The sequence below is a fragment of the Passer domesticus genome, chromosome Z (assembly GCF_036417665.1).
Source record: "Passer domesticus isolate bPasDom1 chromosome Z, bPasDom1.hap1, whole genome shotgun sequence".
Classification (NCBI taxonomy): Eukaryota; Metazoa; Chordata; class Aves; order Passeriformes; family Passeridae; genus Passer; species Passer domesticus.
The window spans coordinates 10,028,971-10,045,199 of NC_087512.1; the positions used below are offsets into that span (position 1 = coordinate 10,028,971).

Genomic DNA, 16,229 nt, shown 5'->3' on the forward strand with positions numbered 1-16,229 from the left:
TGATTAACCACCGCCCCTTAATCTCACACACTGATCAAAGGGTTGTTTTGGCAGGCAGGTTCAGAGGTTTGGAGCTGGGATGATCCAGTCATATGGTGCCAGGCCACTGCAGGGATCCAAATTCAGCTGAGTTGGAGGTTGGTGGGCAAAACACGTCCCTGCTTCTTGGGGAGCCCGGGAATGGGGCAGTTGGAGATTGCACCTGGAAAGGTCACATTAGTTTTCAGGACAAGCCTTTCCTCGGGAGTAAGGTCTGACCCTGGCTTGGAATATGGAGGGGACTGCCATCCTTGGAGACCTCAGCCCAGAAGAAGCCTGGGCATGGGGCAGCAAAGGGAGGGATGTTCACCCACACCCCCCTGCAGTCCCTTTTCCCACAGGTTACCACAGAGGTCAGTCTTAAGCGCAGAGTCATGGACCTTGGCTCCTGGATGATTCCAGCAGTGTCCATCAGACATGGCTATGGGGCAGAGAGGGAGAACAGAATCCTTTGGGGGCACATCTGAGGGCTGGCCTGGCTCCAGGGCAATTTCCTTCATTATATTTGCCCCACGCACTGAGCACATGAAGTTGCTCAAGCCAATGTAGTTGCTCCAGGCTGAAACATCTCGCAGAAAAACAATTATTCTCTCCCAGGCATGATGGGAGATGAATCTTCCCCCTCCCCTCAGAAGCCACTCGCTGGCAGTTACAGACTCTCCTTGTCCAAATATGTGCCTAATTTATCAGTACTAATAGCTTCTCTCCAGAGTCCAGCAGTGGCTCTTCTGCTTTCCCCATGGAGCCAGCAGCCTGTTGGTCCTTGACTGCTCCCACCCCTCCTATGCCCTGCACCATCCGGGCCGGAGGGCTCCTAAAAGGAACTTTCTCCAGCTGTCAAAAACTTTTTGTTCCTCTCTTCTTGGAGCACTGGTGCTGAGAAGTTGTGTCAAGGGTTGGCTGCAGCCCAGGGGCAGTGGGCTGGGGGAGCCTGTGCACCCCTCCTGTCCCCATCCCATCCCATCCCAGCCTTCCACACGTGCCACACGGCTCTCCCATGGCCCCTCCACCAGCTCCTTCCAGCCCCCCCGACCCACAGCCCACCCTGCAGCTGGGAATGTGCCAGAAGCATTTACGATCGTTATTAAAGTACAGGTTATTTTTGGAGGAGCTGGGATTTGAAGGGTTTGCATTTTTTTGCCTGTGGAATACAGTTTATTTAGAGCAGAAAGATGAAGAGGCACAGTGAGCTGCCTGTATGCCCTGTGTCACTCTAAAATGCCAATCTAGGGGCTGTGCATGTGCCAGGTGTCCTTGTGGGTGCCAGGGACAGTGGCACCAAGGTGCAAGACAGAAGGAAGGTGGGTGCCAAGAAGTCTGCACAGAGCTCTGGCCCTCCTGCCCCACCAGCATCTGGACGGGAAAGTCAGGGGCTCTGCTCAGTTCTCTCCTGGGGGATTTTCCCCATGTGGGCAATGCCAGCCAAATGCATCCCCCAGTGCAATCACAGCCTGAGTGTGTCCCCTACAATTCAGTGCCAGCCCACTGGTGCTCCCAAGTGCCATGCCAGCCCTTGAGGTGTCCCCAGGCCAGTGCCAGCAGGCAGGGTCCCTCAGGCCCCAGGGTGCTGTGACAGGGCACGTGGTGTACCTAGGGCACTAGCATGAGGACAGCTCTAGCTGGGGCAGTGCCACTGGGGTGCCCATACTCGGTGCCCCAGGATGTCCCCTGCCCGCTGCCATTGGGGTACCCTCGCACAGTGCCCTCATCCAGGGTCCAGGGCTACCACCACAGCGTTGCCCCGGGGTGTCCATCACCCGGCGCCACCAGGCTACCCACAGCACAGTATCCCGGGGCGCCTTTGCCCAGTACCACCGGCCTGTCCCTAGCGCCGTGACCCGGGGTGTCCCTCGCCCTGCTCCCGGTGGGTGCCGGGCGCCAGGGCTGCGGCGATGCCCGCCGGGGGCGGCCCCCCCGTCCCGCTCGGTGCGAGGGCCGGTGGCGAGCCAGTCCCTAAAAGGTGCTGGCGGGCGGCGGGGGAGGTACCGGGGCAGCCCCCGCCCGGCACGGCCCCTCCCCAGCTTTTAGGCAGCTCGGCGGGGCGGGGAAGGCAGTGCCGGTGCTCCCTCCGCTCCCGGTGCTCCCGCCGCTCCCGGTGCTCCGCGTCCCTCTGCCGCCCCGCGCCTCGCCGCCGACACCCCGCCACCATGGAGGCCATCAAGAAGAAGATGCAGATGCTGAAATTGGACAAGGAGAATGCCATCGACCGCGCCGAGCAAGCGGAGGCTGATAAGAAGCAGGCGGAGGATCGCTGCAAGCAGGTGGGTGTCCCACGGGCTTCCCCGGCATTACTTGGGTATCCTCCATTCCAGGGGTGTCCAGCCCCAGGACCCCGTTCCTCTGGGAGTCCAGCCTGGGGACCCTCCACCCTAGGGTTGTCCAGTCCTGGAAAGCCCGTCCCGCTGGGTGCCCAACCCTGGGGATGCCATCCCACTGATCGTCCAGCCTGGGGACAGTGCACTCTCTAGGATCATGCAATCCTACTGATCTCCCCACACTGGTTCTCCAGCCTGGAGTCCCCTGTCCTAAGCATGTCCTGGCCCAAGGACCTTGCCCCACTGGGTGTCCTGCTTGTGGATGCCAGCTCTAGGGATTGACAGCCCTTAAGACCTTCCCATGTCCCCAGGGACATCACCCCATGTTCCCCAGGAACCAACACTTTAGTCTCTCTCCCCTGACCCCCTATGCTGGTCCCCCCAAACATGTCTTATCTCAGTGGGACACCCCAGTTCCATCTCCCTATCCCTGTGCCAGGGAGAACCCTGGAGACTGCACGCTCCCACCGCAATCACAGAGAGATGGGAACTCAGATTGGTGTCCCCCAGAGCTGTGTCCCCATGTCAGGAGCTCTCCAGCCCCTATACAGGGAAGAAGACCACCACCCCCTTACCTCCACCAGGCTCAGGGATGATGGGGGTCCAGGAGGTTGCTGCACACCAAGAGCCCCCAGGGACTGTAGACCCAAAGCTGTCAGAGGACACGTCCATGTCCATGTGTTCCTGCTGTGCCCCACACAGGCTGGGTGTCCCCAGGAGGAGAATGGGAGGACAGATCCCCTTCCAGCCTTGCAGGCACTGCCTTCCGCCCTGAACCCCACCCTTTGTCCTTTCCCCAGCTGGAGGAGGAGCAGCAGGGCCTGCAGAAGAAGCTGAAGGGCACTGAGGATGAGGTGGAGAAGTACTCCGAGTCTGTCAAGGAGGCCCAGGAGAAGCTGGAGCAGGCGGAGAAGAAAGCTACAGATGTAAGTAGGCACGCCAGCAGCTCCTCCCCTGCGCAGGCTCTGGACCTCGGGGGGGGTTAAAGGAAGAGGGGGCCCTTATATGGAAAGCGTCCGAGGGGAAGACTGTCAGGATCCCATTCCTTCGATGTTGACACTGAACCGGGCTGATGGGTCCTGCGTGGGGTGGGGGGGCCAGGCCCGCTGCAGTGAGCAGTGCTCTTGCTGGTCCTCTCCTGAACCTTGTGGGTAGCCTACTGCCTGGCTCCCCAAAGGTAACGGGGACAAGTGTCCCAAGCTGTGTCACAAGTCCCCAGTCACGCACCTCCTCAATGCTCGTAGGAAAAGCTGTGGTGCTTGCTGAACTGTGGCAGGTCAGAGAAACAGAAAAATCTTTTGCTGTGGTTAGCTGCTGAGTGCTGGCTGCAAGGAAGAATGCTTGGGGTGTATGGAAGGGGATTTGGGTGGATTTGGGGTCCAGTGTGCTACTTTGTACCCTCAGAAGGGCAAGGCCAGGAAGAGTTTTATTTAGTGCCATGACTGATGTTTCTCCTGGGAAATAGATCCCTCTGGGGAGATGTTAGGAAGGTGTTGAAATTGGCTTGTGCCTGGCCAGGATGAAGGGTGGAACAGCTGTGTGCGGCCACGGGGCCGCTTGGGAATGGGGTATAACGACCTGTGGTGCCACACAGGGTATTTGACACCCTATAAATAAATACTCCTTTTGATAGCCAGCCCCTCTTTGATGAAAACCAACCCTGGAAATTGGAGGAGAAGCTAAAGGAGAGCTGTCTGGAGTGCAGCCAGTAGGGCATGGCCAGGCTTTTCAGGATTGAGAACAAAAAATTCAATCCCAGCTGGTTTATGGAGCTAAATGGGGGAGACGCGTCAAATCTCTGAGGCCGCCGCCAAGGACAGGGGTGAGCGGACAAGGACGAGCAGTGGCAACACCAGCCCTGTGGCAGCCCAGAGCCCCTGGGCAGCTGCCAGGGGTCTCCTCAGACCTCTCTGCTGATCCTACAGATGCCTCTCCTTTAAAACACTGAGAATCCTCTGGAAGGGCACGTTCAACCTAGCACGCCAAGCTGGGCAAGGTGGCTGCTGTGTGCAGTGGGGTTCACACTGATCTGACTGGGTCTGTGCTGGTATGGGACAGGGCAAACTCAGTGTGGCTGAGAGTGGATGTGACGTTCCCAGTGCAGGGCTCAGAGGAAGGGGCACACAGTGGTACTGGGCAGATGTCAGCAGTGGGGTGTGGAGGGGTTTGCTGCTGGCAGTGGGCTGTGCCATGCCATCCTGGGCAGGGAGGGTGTTTCGCTGCTCTCGGTCCACAGCAATTTGGCAAATCTGTGGGCTTCAGCATGGAGAGTGCCATACCAGAAGATCCAGTGGATGGGAGCCACTGGGGAAGGGCCAGAGCAGGAGCCATGGTGAAGGAGCCGTGTCAGGCTGGAGGTTGGCTGCATCAGGGCTAGGGTTCCATCACCAGCACAGCCCTCCCAGGTCCGTGCCAAAGCCTGGACAGGCTGCATCATGTGTGGGGCTCCGGGAGTCACCCATCCACGCCAGGGAGCTTGAATGTGCTGACAGCTCTAAGTGCCAGGGCTGGTGTCACCTCCTCCCTGCCGCGAGGTGCAGCACAGGTCCTGCTTCCAGCAGAGGAAGCGCTGGGTGGACCCCTAGAGCACTCTCACCCCAGGCACCCCCAGTCCTCCCTGGCTGCCAGGACAGTGGGTGCCTGTGAGCACAGTGTGTCCCAATTCCTCAGGAGGCTCAGGCTCATACCAGCGATCCAGGCAGCCTCCTGCTCTTGGCAAAAAATGTCAATGCCTTAAAAGAATAAACACCCAACTCAGCATGGCCCTGCCCTGCTGCTGGCACTGGGTGGTGGGGCAGGAAAGCCATGAGGACTGCACTAAAGAGTGCAAATGCTTTGTCCCAGGCGCTTGGAGAGGTGTCAGTGCTCAGAGCAGGGAAAGCCTGACCCTTGATCAGCAACTCCACAGAGCTTCCCAGCAGCTCTGTGAGCCCACCATGGTCGTAGAGCCTCTGGTCACCAGGAGGGACAGCCCATGGTGCCCAGGTCAGGATGGGCAAGGGCTGCTGGAAACGGTGCAGCTGGGACACGAGGTTTAGGCCAGAACAGCCCCCTCCACCGCCCCACATCCCCAGCACTGGCCTGTGCCCAGCCATCCTGGAGGGGCCTTAGGGAAACTCTGCCGTTCCCAGGCCATGATCCCAAAAGCTTCACCCGTGTTCCCGCCCCAGCTGCTTTCCCCAGCCAAGACTTTGCTCTTATTTGGCGATTCCCTGAGCTGGTGGGAGGGAACTGGACTCTGCTGGGAAGTGACTGCATCTCGGGGTGGGGCCACCGCAGGAGGCACCTAGCCTGGCTACTAGGGGATCAGGGTGGCTGCCCCCTAACCTGTCCCCCTTCTGCCTGCATCTGGCTCGTCCCTGCCCCACTGCTGCCCCGAACCCTTGTTTCTGCTCTGGGCCCCCATGTCCTGGCTCGGGCATTAGTGACATCCAGGCCTCGGGGTGGGAAGGGGCAGGACCAGCTAGGCCCGCGGCCAAGCCCCAGGCTGTGTGCTCCCCGGGGACCCACAGTATCGCCTCTTCCGCTGCCTCTTGGCAAGGGGACACGGATCTGCAGGGTGCAGATAGCAGTGGGGCTGAGTCACCCCCAGGACCCCTGGCCCTGGAATTGATGCCAGCTGGTGAGGTCAGCCTGGGAGCTGGCATTCCTGAAGGCAGGTGTGAAGTGCAGCCAGGGAGCTGTCAGTACATCTTAAGGGAGGATTGAGTGCCAGCAGCTCCAGCTTCTTCTGATGGATCAAGACATGTGCCCCAGCCAGGATGGAGAGCCAGGAGCTGGAAGTTTGACCTCCCCCACAGGGCACAGTCCCCAAGGCAGGAGATGCCAGAGTCTCCATGGGCCCCATGAGTCTCTGTGGGGCAGGACAGGTCCTCACCTTGGGGAGCAGATACCAAGGGACTGAAGGTGATGGATGCTGGGCACCTGGCTGCAGCCCAGGTACCCCCGGAGGATGCCCAGGAGCAGGCTCTGCTCCTGCCTCTTGCTGACTTCCCATAAGGAAAAAGTCCACAACGCTCCTTAGCTCTGCAGCAATGTCTGGGGAGGGCAGCACCTGGGGCGTAGGCATGGGTACATTGCTCCTGTGGCCATGGGGCTCCCCAGGACAGGCTCCAGCACTCTCAGACTCCGTGGACTGCTGGAAAAGAGTCTTTTTCCCTGGGGTCCTCTCCATTGCTCTGGGGGATTTCAGCGTGACTGTGCATCCCTGCCCGGGGGGCAGCACGCATCCTGGGCACGGAGAGAAGTGTGTGCCCTGCCTTGGGGCCACTGTGAGCCCTCTCTGGGGTACCATGTACCCCTTCAGGGGACCGTGCATCCACCTGGGACCATGCGTGCTGACCCAGGGTGGGGGGACACTGTGCCCTGCCCAGGAGCAGCTGTGCATCTTGCCTTGGCGGGGGTGTAGAGACAGTGACCAAAGCCTGGGGAGGACGGCGCACCCTGCCCGGGGCACCCTCTGTCCTATTTGGGACGAGGGGCACTGCGCATCCCTCCCGGCGTGGGAGCTCTCTCCTGCCGTGGGTGAGCACCGCACGCCTAGCCCGGGGGAGCGGCGGAGCCGGTCGGCCCGAGGCAGCAGGAGCAGCAGCAGGAGGAGGAGGAGGAGGAGGAGGAGCAGGAAGGGATGGAGGCAGGGCGGGCGGCGGGAGCGGCCGCTGCCTGAGCGCTTCCTGCCCGTGCCGGGCGGATCCCACAAAGGGCTCGGCGGTGTGGCCTCCCCGCCGGCAGCCCCCGCCATGGCCAGCGCCAGCTCCATCGATGCCGTCAAGAAGAAGATCCAAAGCCTGCAGCAGGTGGCCGACGAGGCGGAGGAGCGCGCCGAGCACCTGCAGCGGGAGGCCGATGCCGAGCGGCAGGCCCGGGAGCGGGTAAGGGCCGCTGGAATGGGAAGAGGGGGCGCGGGGGGCACCCCGGCGGCTCCTCGGGATCCCCCGGCCCCGCTGCCGGCATCGCATCCGGCGGGCCCCGCCGAGCCCCGGCGGCCGGGCTGTGCCGGGAGGTTCCCGAGCTGCCGCCCGGCCGGAGAGCCCCGGGGCGCGGAGCCCGGGACCGTCGCTGCCTGCGGGCCGCCTCCCTCCTCCCGGTCCGGCGAGAGAGGATGCTGCGCGCCGCGGGCTCCGCAGCGCTTCCCGGCTGGCCGGGAGCGGGCAGCGGCCAGCCCTGCCTGGCGATCGGCGCCTCCTGGGAGCCGGTCTCTTCCCTCGGAGGCCGGCTGCACAGCTCAGAATCCCACGCCCAGGCTCTTGTCCGGCTTCCAGCGGACTCTGCCGTTCGGGCGGCAGAGCTTTAGCTCCAGCCTGTCCCTTCGTGGGGAGAAGCCACCCCTTCACACTGCCTCAGGCCAAAATTTCCATTTTGGCAGCAGGATGGTATGCCCGAGCTGCAGCTTTTTCCTGGTTTGTCTTTGTAGTTGTTGGAGCTTTCTTTTTTTCCCTTTCTTTCTGTTTCCTATGCCCACTCATTCAACATTCTCACCATATCAGGAGCGGCAGAGCTGGGTGCGGTACCCGGGTTGTTGTCACTCGGGCTGTGTGCGGAGGAAATGGCCCCTTCCTGCAGCCTCAGATCGGGTTCCCTGGTCACTGGGAGCTGCCGGGAGAGCTCATGTTCCCAAGTGTCCGTCCGGACAGCTCTGACCCACTTGGGGGGTGATTCCCTGGGAAAAAAAATCTACCGACACAGTGAGGCTGATGCTGTAGGCAGGGTGTTGACCTGTGGGCGCCAGCTCCAGCTCCCCGTTGGGCAGTCTGGCAAGGGACGAGGTCTCTGGGTGTCTGTAGAAAGGGTGATCATGGGGCGGAGGCAGCTGTGGGGCTGGCAGCTGTGGGGCTGGCAGCCACCTCAAAGAGGTGCTGGCTGCGCCTGTCCCCACCCTGCCAACTCCCCACAGGGGACTGCGGGTGCTCAGTGGGGCCATGCAGGGTGACAGACCCTTGCCGCTCCCATAGTTCTTGTTCTTGGCTAGTATTCCCTGGGGCATTCCCAATGCTGGAGCATGAGGCTGGCTGTGTCCAGGCACTGCAGCCAGCCCGTTCTGCTGCAGGCTGTGAATAAGCAGGAGCCTCTGTCTCCTGGGTTGGTGCATGGAGCTGCTCCTCACAGTGAGGTCTTATTGCCACCCATCCCTTGATATTTGGGGGTTTGTCTTCCTTGCACCCTCCTAGTGGGAAACAGGGCTGAGAGCTGCTGAGGCAGCATTTCCTGACTGTGGCGATGGAGCAGGAGGCCTTTACCAAATGGAAAGAGTGCAAGGCCAGGCGTCAACAGGCTGGCGGAGGGCCAGGGCCACTGCTCCTGGCCGGCCCCAGCTCCCAGCCCTGTGCGTGGGGAGCCTGGGAAAGGGAGGGCTCTGGTCCTGCCAGCCTCATCTTGGCCAGGAGCCAGCCTGCCGAGGGCGACTCGCTCCACTGCCCCCGGCACCGTGCTGTACATCAGCTGGGGGGGCTCCGTGCTTGGCTTCAGGCTGCCCTGTTGCACAGGGCCCTGGGGTTCCTGCAGGAGAAGCTCCCGGCTCACTCCACCGCCTCTGTAAACAGGAAATCCACAAGCAGCTCCGATCTCCTTTTCGGGAGCGAAGCCGCACAGGGCATTCCTCCCCCTTTACTCACTGCTCTGCAAACCCCAAATACCATCCCTGTGACGACACGGCTGCTATGGCCACCCTGCCCCGGCGAACGTGCACTGTCCCACTCCAGGGCGGGAGCTGGAAGTGTGAGGACATGGTGGGGCTGCACATGGCAAGGCTGGGAGAAGCCAGCATCAAACAGCCACTAGGGATAGAGATAACCCCATAGAGAGGCAAGGGAATGCATGGTCAGGCATGCCATTCCAGTGAACATGGGCTTGTTGCACAGTGCCACGGGGCGTTCTGGATGGTAAATAGGGGTAATCGTTGAAAATGCGTTTTTCAGTGTATGTGTTTGACATGGGATGACTGAGGGGTTCCTTTTCCCCCAGGCTGAGGCTGAAGTGGCTTCCCTCAACCGCCGTATCCAGCTGGTAGAGGAGGAGCTGGACCGCGCCCAGGAGCGTCTGGCCACTGCCCTGCAGAAGCTGGAGGAAGCCGAGAAGGCGGCTGATGAGAGCGAGAGGTGGGATGGAGGGGGACAGTGGGAGTGGTATCAGGTCACCGGGGATTGCAGACAGCCCGCTTAGTTTTGCAGTGGGGTCCCTCTGAGGTGACCTTATTGGGGTTGCTGTTCCTGCAGACTTCAAAGGGAGAGAGCAAAGCCACAGTGCAAAGAAGTCCCTCAGATACAGACACTCTTATCCAGAGCACACATAACATCCTGAAAATTTTTATCTGATATTTATAAAAGCAATAGACTGCAACCAAAGCCAGAGGACAATATGAGCATGATTTATTTCCCAGAGCAGCTATAGATGCTAAAGGACAAAATAAGAGCCCAAGAGGGAACCTCTGTGCTGGTAACTAAAGTCAGATTTGAGGACAAGACAACCTCATTCAAAAAGGCTACTACAGGGTGTATGTTGCACCATCCTCAGTGCAAGTAGGTTTCCCAGACTGGAGCTGAGCAGGCAAGGGCACTCAGGTTGTATGGGAGCACCCAGACATGTCACAGCATTCCTGGCAGTTATGAGAGCTCTTCCCTCCATTGGCAAAGATCAGTTAGAGCAACAGCATCTAAGTGAGAGGAGAATCTCCAGGAGCTCCTTCTGTGAGGGTTTGGTGATTGCCTGTTTGTGAGCATCACCCTGAATGAGAAAGTCTTTGCCACAGGATGTTTTCTGGTATTTCCTAAGGCCTTCCAGCCTGACAGGCTGTTTTTGTGGAGGTTGTGGCTGGCTCATCCTGGGCTGGGCACCTTTTCCCCTCAAATATGGGTTCAGAACCTGCCTGCTTGAGTGGCACCATAGCCATACCTCACTCTGGAACATAGTCCTGAGGCCAGCTCCACTGTAATTCTGCACAGGAGCATTTCTGGGGTACTGGTGGTGTGATCCTACTGTGGTGGCATCCTCCCTGAGCAATGTCCTGTGTCTCTGAAGCTAGAGGGTGGCGTGGTTAGGATACACAATGTGCAGATGGGCTGGCAGGATGTGTAGATGACATCTCGACCCACAAGCAGTAAAATCTCCTGGCATGGTCTTTCCTCAGAGGCATGAAGGTCATCGAAAACAGGGCCATGAAAGATGAAGAGAAGATGGAACTCCAGGAGATGCAGCTGAAGGAGGCGAAGCACATAGCAGAGGAGGCTGACCGCAAATACGAGGAGGTGTGTGCCCCATTCCCCAGTCCTGACACCCTGGCAGCCCCAAGAGCCATCTCCTTATAGCCCTGTGCCCCCAGCTGGGGCAAGCACAGGGCTAACAAGGGTCACTTGCTGCCAACAACAGGTTGCCCGTAAGCTGGTTGTTCTTGAGGGAGAGCTGGAGCGCTCAGAGGAGAGGGCAGAGGTGGCGGAGAGGTGAGTGGGGCTCCTGGTGGGCAGCATGCAGGGGTCCCACACAGCCCTTGTCCCAGATCCCTGGCAGACATGGGGATGGGGATGTCCGTCCCTGGAAGCAATAGGGTCTGTCACTGGGGTGGTCTTTGGGATTGCAGGCTGGGGGTAGGGGTGTGCCAACCCACTGGCATCACATCCTTGACCCTGTTCTCTGCTGTCCCCCTCCCGGGGTGCCCCTCTTCCACCCCAGCCGAGTGAGACAGTTGGAAGAGGAGCTGCGGACCATGGACCAGTCTCTCAAATCCCTCATTGCCTCAGAGGAAGAGGTACTGGGGCAGGGGCACGGGGCGATGTGCAGCAGCCCCCTCTCTCTGTCGCTGTCTCTCGAACCATGCGAGCCACCTCTCTCCTTTCTGCACCACTGCCTCCAGCACCAGCCTCCCCTCGCCCCCCTCTCCAGCAGGTGCAGGCCGGGCACGCTCCTCCATCCCTCCATCCCTGCTTCCCTGGCGGGGCCAGCGAGGGCTTGGCTGGTGGTGATGCACGAGGTATCCGTGCAAGGAAGCACAAGGAACGGATGAACAGATGCGTCCTGGCAGCTCCTGCTCGCAGTGGCTCTGCTCCTGGTCCACCTGCACTGAGTTTTCTCCTTTCTCAACTTGTTTTCTCTCTTTCTTTCCTGCTTCCCCGTGCCTGTTCTTTCTGCTCCTGCCTCTCTCCTGCCCTCTGGCCCCACTCCCCCCTTCCTGCCGGCCCTGCTTGGGATGTAGTAAATGTGGTGACCTAGAGGAGGAGCTGAAAATTGTCACCAACAACTTGAAGTCCCTGGAGGCCCAGGCTGACAAGGTAGGACCCAGTGAGGCTGCTAGGGTGGGAAGAACGCGTGGGGTCTGGGAATGCTGCGGTCTCCTGCTGGGGTGAAGGACAGCTGGAGGCATGCCTGGGGACTCACAGGTGCTTGTCTCTGTCTCTGCAGTATTCCACCAAGGAGGATAAGTATGAGGAGGAAATCAAGCTTCTAGGGGAAAAGCTGAAGGAGGTAAGGGTTGTAGGGCTGCCACTGAATCAGTGCTTGCTATCCTGAATGGGTTTTGACCCCATTATGCCTACGTCCTCTCAGAGTTTCCTAAATTGCAGCCCAGCATCATAGCAGGTACCTGGGTGTGGGATGACTTTCATTAGTCTGTTCTGATTTAGGGTGTGAGGCTTCATGGAGCCTTAGTCACTTCTTGTCCCTTGCCTTTCTCATGGGAGGGCTTCTGGAGAAGGGTACCAGAGATGCAAATGGGGCAGATTTGGAGTGCAGTGCAGCCTGCACCACCCGTTGTGTCCTGCATCTCACCCTTTCCCCCTGTGCTTCCCACAGGCTGAGACCCGGGCCGAGTTTGCCGAGAGGTCTGTGGCGAAGCTGGAGAAAACCATTGATGACCTAGAAGGTAAAATGTCCCCACCAGCCCCGTGTCCTTCTTTGGTGGGGTGGCACTGGACACACCATGCCCCTGGTGGGGCTGGACAGTGCTTGGCCAGAGGGAGGGGTGGTCAGGAGTTCTGGGAGCAGAGCGGCTGGATGCTGCGGCATCTGGTGTGGGAGCACAGAGCTCCTGGGGTCTGGGCCCTGCCCTCGGGTAGGCAATAGGGTCACATCCACGCTGCCTGTGCCCACACACCCCTGCTGCCCTCAGCCCGCTGCTCACAGCCACTCTCTCTCTCCACCTTGTGTCCTCCACTCTATTCCACCATCTGCTCCCTGCCTGCCCTCACCTGCAGATGAAGTGTATGCGCAGAAGATGAAGTACAAAGCCATCAGCGAGGAGCTGGACAATGCACTTAATGACATCACCTCCCTCTGAGCCCCACGCTGGGCACCAGCACTGCACCTGCTCCCTGCCTGTCTCTCCCCAGTTTGGCTGTTTGCCTGCCTGGCCATCCCACCTCTCTCCCTACCCTCTCTGTCCTCCTCTGTCCTACCTAGCCTGTGCCTGTCCATCAGCTCCTTTGGGACAGGAGCTGACCCGGGGTGTTCCCGCTGTACCCCTCTTTGGGGAGACAAGATGTAGGTGCTTAGAGCTGTTTGTTCAGGGCAGGAGAGCAGCCCCACATACTGACTGGACAGTGTAGTTGTAGGCCCATGCCACAGCATTGCCCTGGGGATCAGGACTGTGCCCAGAAGCCCTTTGTTCCAGCAGCTCCCTCCTTGGCTCCCCAGCAGCAGAAGCACTGGGGACCCTGCAGCTCCAGGGCTGGGGGGCCATTCCCCCCCCATATACTTCCAGCAAAGTCCCCTGGTGCTGCTTGCTGGCCCCAGCATGGGGATGACCTGCATTGGGGAAGCGGCACCTCCACTGCCAAAGCTCAGGCCTGGGGGATGGAGGGTTGGATCCAACTGTGCAGACACCTTGTTCCCCGGCAGGCAGGCGACCCTCACTCCTCCCTCACCCTTCTGTCCTTTGCACATTGCTCTTCAGTTTGCATCTCATGACTTTTCTTTTGTGTTCTGTCCCTCTGGGTTAATGAGTTGATATCAATAAAATTTTAACATTGGTTTCTCCTTTGTTTTCTTCATGCCACTCTATCCCTCATCTCCTGCCTGTCTCATGTGGGTACTGTCAGCAGTGTGGTAGGAGGTGGTTGCAGGCAGCTCACAGCCACAGGCCCCCAGGCTGACTGTGGCTGAGACCCAAGAGGCTCCAGGCTGAGCAGGATGGGGCCATTGTGCTGACCCCAGCCACCCCCTGACTCTCGTATGCAGCTTTCCCCATCTCATGCCATCTTCTCCATGAGTCTTTTGGCGTGAAATGTCAGGGTTAGACCTGGTCCTGTCCATTGCCTGTCCAGTGTCTCTACTCTCAGACATTGCCTACAAAGCAGCAATCTCATCCCTGTCATAGCTCCTGCATCACCTTCCCTTGGTGAAGAGGCTGGTGCTACCCTTCAGTAATGATCTCTTGTGATCCCTAAATTGGTCCTGATCCACCTCCTCCTTCCTCACCACCCTACGCTGTCCCAGAACCCAGTTTCCAAATTGATGGACCTGCAGCCTTGTCCCTGCACCTGGACTGGCTGCCTCCTGTCAGTCCAGCTGTAGCCCGCCACGGCTGGCTGGCTTGTGGTTTTTCCAGCGAAGGCTTTCAGAAATGCTCTCTCTTTTCACTAACTCACTTTTTTCTCTCTCTTTCCTGTGCTGCGTTGATGTCTCCATTTTCTCTAGAGCGCTCTCAGCAGGAGGCCGAGAGAAACCGTGTTCTCACTAACGAGCTGCGGGTCATCCTTACTGAACTTAACAACTGAGCTGCCCAGAGCTCCTGGCCCCGGCCCAGCCTCCCTGCCCCATTTTGGCCAGGCTGGCTCCAGGCTGGGAGCCCCTCCCCACTGGGGTGAGGCAGGGTGTGAAGCCTTGCCTTATCCTCATAGGGGTAACTACCCTGATTGGGCAGGACAGGGCGCCCCTCTGGAGTTGATCAGTTTTTGTGGGAGAGATATGAAGGGTTTTGGGATGTCCTGGGATGCCTACCTAGTGATGGCTGTCCTCTGGCACCATCCTGGCTCTGCTGGGGAGGGATGCAGTGGCTTGTATTGCTGCCTTCCTCCCCTTGTCCTGGGAGTCAGTGGGCAGCCTCGTCCTCCTTACTCTGCTCACCCCAAATTGTGCAGGATGGATCCCCTTAGAAAGAGGTCCTTGGAAGGTGTGGGGAAGGCTGAGAAAAGAGCTGGGGATCCAGCAGCACCTGCTGCCCCAAACTTGGGACAGGGAAGAGGCTAGCAGGGCACACTGGGAGATGGGGCTGGGTGGACAGCAGTCTTGTTCCATCCCCATCTCTGGGGGAAGCAGGATGCCGTTTGGAAGTGAACACCAGAGGGAGGCTGCCTTGGCACAAGGCTGCCTGGCAGAGCTTATCCTTGTAGCCTTGCTAGCTCTGCTCCTTATCTCTCTGTTGTCCTCTGCCCACTCTCCTGGGCTGTTAATGGGCTGCTTTCTCACTTCTTTTCTTCTCGGAGCACTGCTGGGTCATGCAGCAGGCACTGGTTCTCCGCTTCTGCTGGCCGAGGGTTTGTGCACGTGCCCGCAGCTGGCCAGTGGTGATGCCAAATAATGGTACTTGCCAGCAGCACCTGTGCTGCAGAGCGCTCAGCCACGGGCAACGGGGCAACCTGGGAAGATGGAAATGCTGAAGAGTGGTAACTGCCTGTCCCAGTGACCAGCCTGACTGGCCTGGCTTCCCTGGCAGATTCCAGAGTGGCTGGACTCATCCCTGCCAGAAATGGGGCTACCTGTGTGGACTATGCTCCGCAGGGGATGCCCCGTTTGACTGGGGATCGTTGCTGTACTGAAATGTCCATCTGTGTGTGTGTGTGTGTATGCTTGGTGTGGTGTGTGTGGCTCCTGCTGCACCTGGGTACATTTGGGTTGTGTCTGTGTGCGTGGCTGGGTGTCCCTTGTATTCACAGAAAGCCTGGCCAGTGCCAAAGAGGAGAACGTGGGGATACACCAGGTCCTGGACCAGACCTTACTGGAGCTGAACAACCTCTGAGCTGCCCTCGCAAGCCCCTATCCCTTTTCCCTACCCAACACATGCACCCCACTGGCATGCTCAGGATGCGGTCATCAGCTGAACTGCATCTTGGCCAAACCCACACCTCAACTGAGAAGGGAAGCTCAGCAGCCTTGCACTGTTGCTCAAGGGGATCTTGTTTGTGCACAGCCTAACTGGCTCTGTCCTGTCTTTATGTCCAAATATTAAAGCAGTTTGACAAAATGGATGGCTGTGTTTGGTCCTTTGGGTGGGTACAGGCACTGGGAGAGGAGGTGTGGGTCTCCCCAGTTCATCCATGGAGGGTCTGCAGGACTTCTGGCTGTGGTGGGCTGGGAATAATAACCATGTGGTTTGGACTGTGTTCCCTCACCTCCATCACTTCCTTGGAACACAGAGGAGACCTCCAGGTCTCGAGCTCAAACTCACCATCCTCTTCAAGTCACAGTGATAAACTATGTCACTGGCGTGTCCCCTTCCATAGTCTGCATGGTACTGGCGTGGCAGCTGGGGAAGCCACAAGGTTCTTGACATCTCCATGGAGGGTTCATGTTTATGACAATGAGGAAACACACATGATCATGCATGCACACATTATTAGTTGTCAGGGTCTTCTCCAGGTATGGGATTAGCTGCTCACCATTTGTACTAGTTGTAATTTCTTTTGCCAGTGGCTGAACGCCTGCCTGAGGGACAGCTGTAGAAGCTAGCAAATATTAATGCAGCAGACAAAGTGTTCAGGAAGTTTCTTCCTGGCTTGCTGTATTTTCTCCAACACAAATTGAAGAGCAGCCGGATGTGTCTCATTGCTGTTACCAAAATGGGCTGGATTTCCTGGGGATGCCCAAAGCCATTATCTAGTCCTGCCCTTCGCTTTGGGCCCCTCCATGATGTGGACCAAGCCCTGTTGTCCCTCGCTACCCAGCGGATATCCC

At 58.9% G+C, this 16,229-nt stretch overlaps 1 protein-coding gene across 12 annotated transcripts; it reads left to right on the forward strand.

Annotated features, from left to right (window-relative positions):
• The first annotated feature begins 2,097 nt into the window (after nt 1-2,097).
• Nucleotides 2,098-15,523, forward strand: TPM2 (tropomyosin 2). Of its 12 annotated transcripts, none has more exons than XM_064402696.1 (9): nt 2,098-2,300; nt 3,155-3,280; nt 9,315-9,448; nt 10,477-10,594; nt 10,716-10,786; nt 11,536-11,611; nt 11,742-11,804; nt 12,132-12,201; nt 13,974-14,355. In XM_064402696.1, exons 1-9 carry the CDS (start codon nt 2,187-2,189, stop codon nt 14,051-14,053), a joined length of 852 nt encoding a protein of 283 aa, XP_064258766.1. In that variant the 5' UTR covers nt 2,098-2,186; the 3' UTR covers nt 14,054-14,355. The 12 variants fall into 12 exon arrangements, with proteins under 12 accessions (XP_064258766.1, XP_064258764.1, XP_064258763.1 ...); XM_064402694.1 differs by lacking the exon at nt 13,974-14,355 and adding an exon at nt 12,533-12,759 and having other exon boundaries at nt 2,099-2,300; XM_064402693.1 differs by lacking the exon at nt 13,974-14,355 and adding an exon at nt 15,212-15,523 and having other exon boundaries at nt 2,102-2,300.
• Nucleotides 15,524-16,229: the final 706 nt, after the last annotated feature.

Bases quoted from the DNA above. Each gene is read 5' to 3' on its own strand.
- TPM2 (XM_064402694.1), top strand. From the start codon at position 2,187: ATGGAGGCCATCAAGAAGAAGATGCAGATGCTGAAATTGGACAAGGAG. The intron at 9,449-10,476 runs GTGGGATGGAGG...GTCTTTCCTCAG, and splicing joins GCGGCTGATGAGAGCGAGAG to AGGCATGAAGGTCATCGAAA. The intron at 10,595-10,715 runs GTGTGTGCCCCA...TGCCAACAACAG, and splicing joins CTGACCGCAAATACGAGGAG to GTTGCCCGTAAGCTGGTTGT.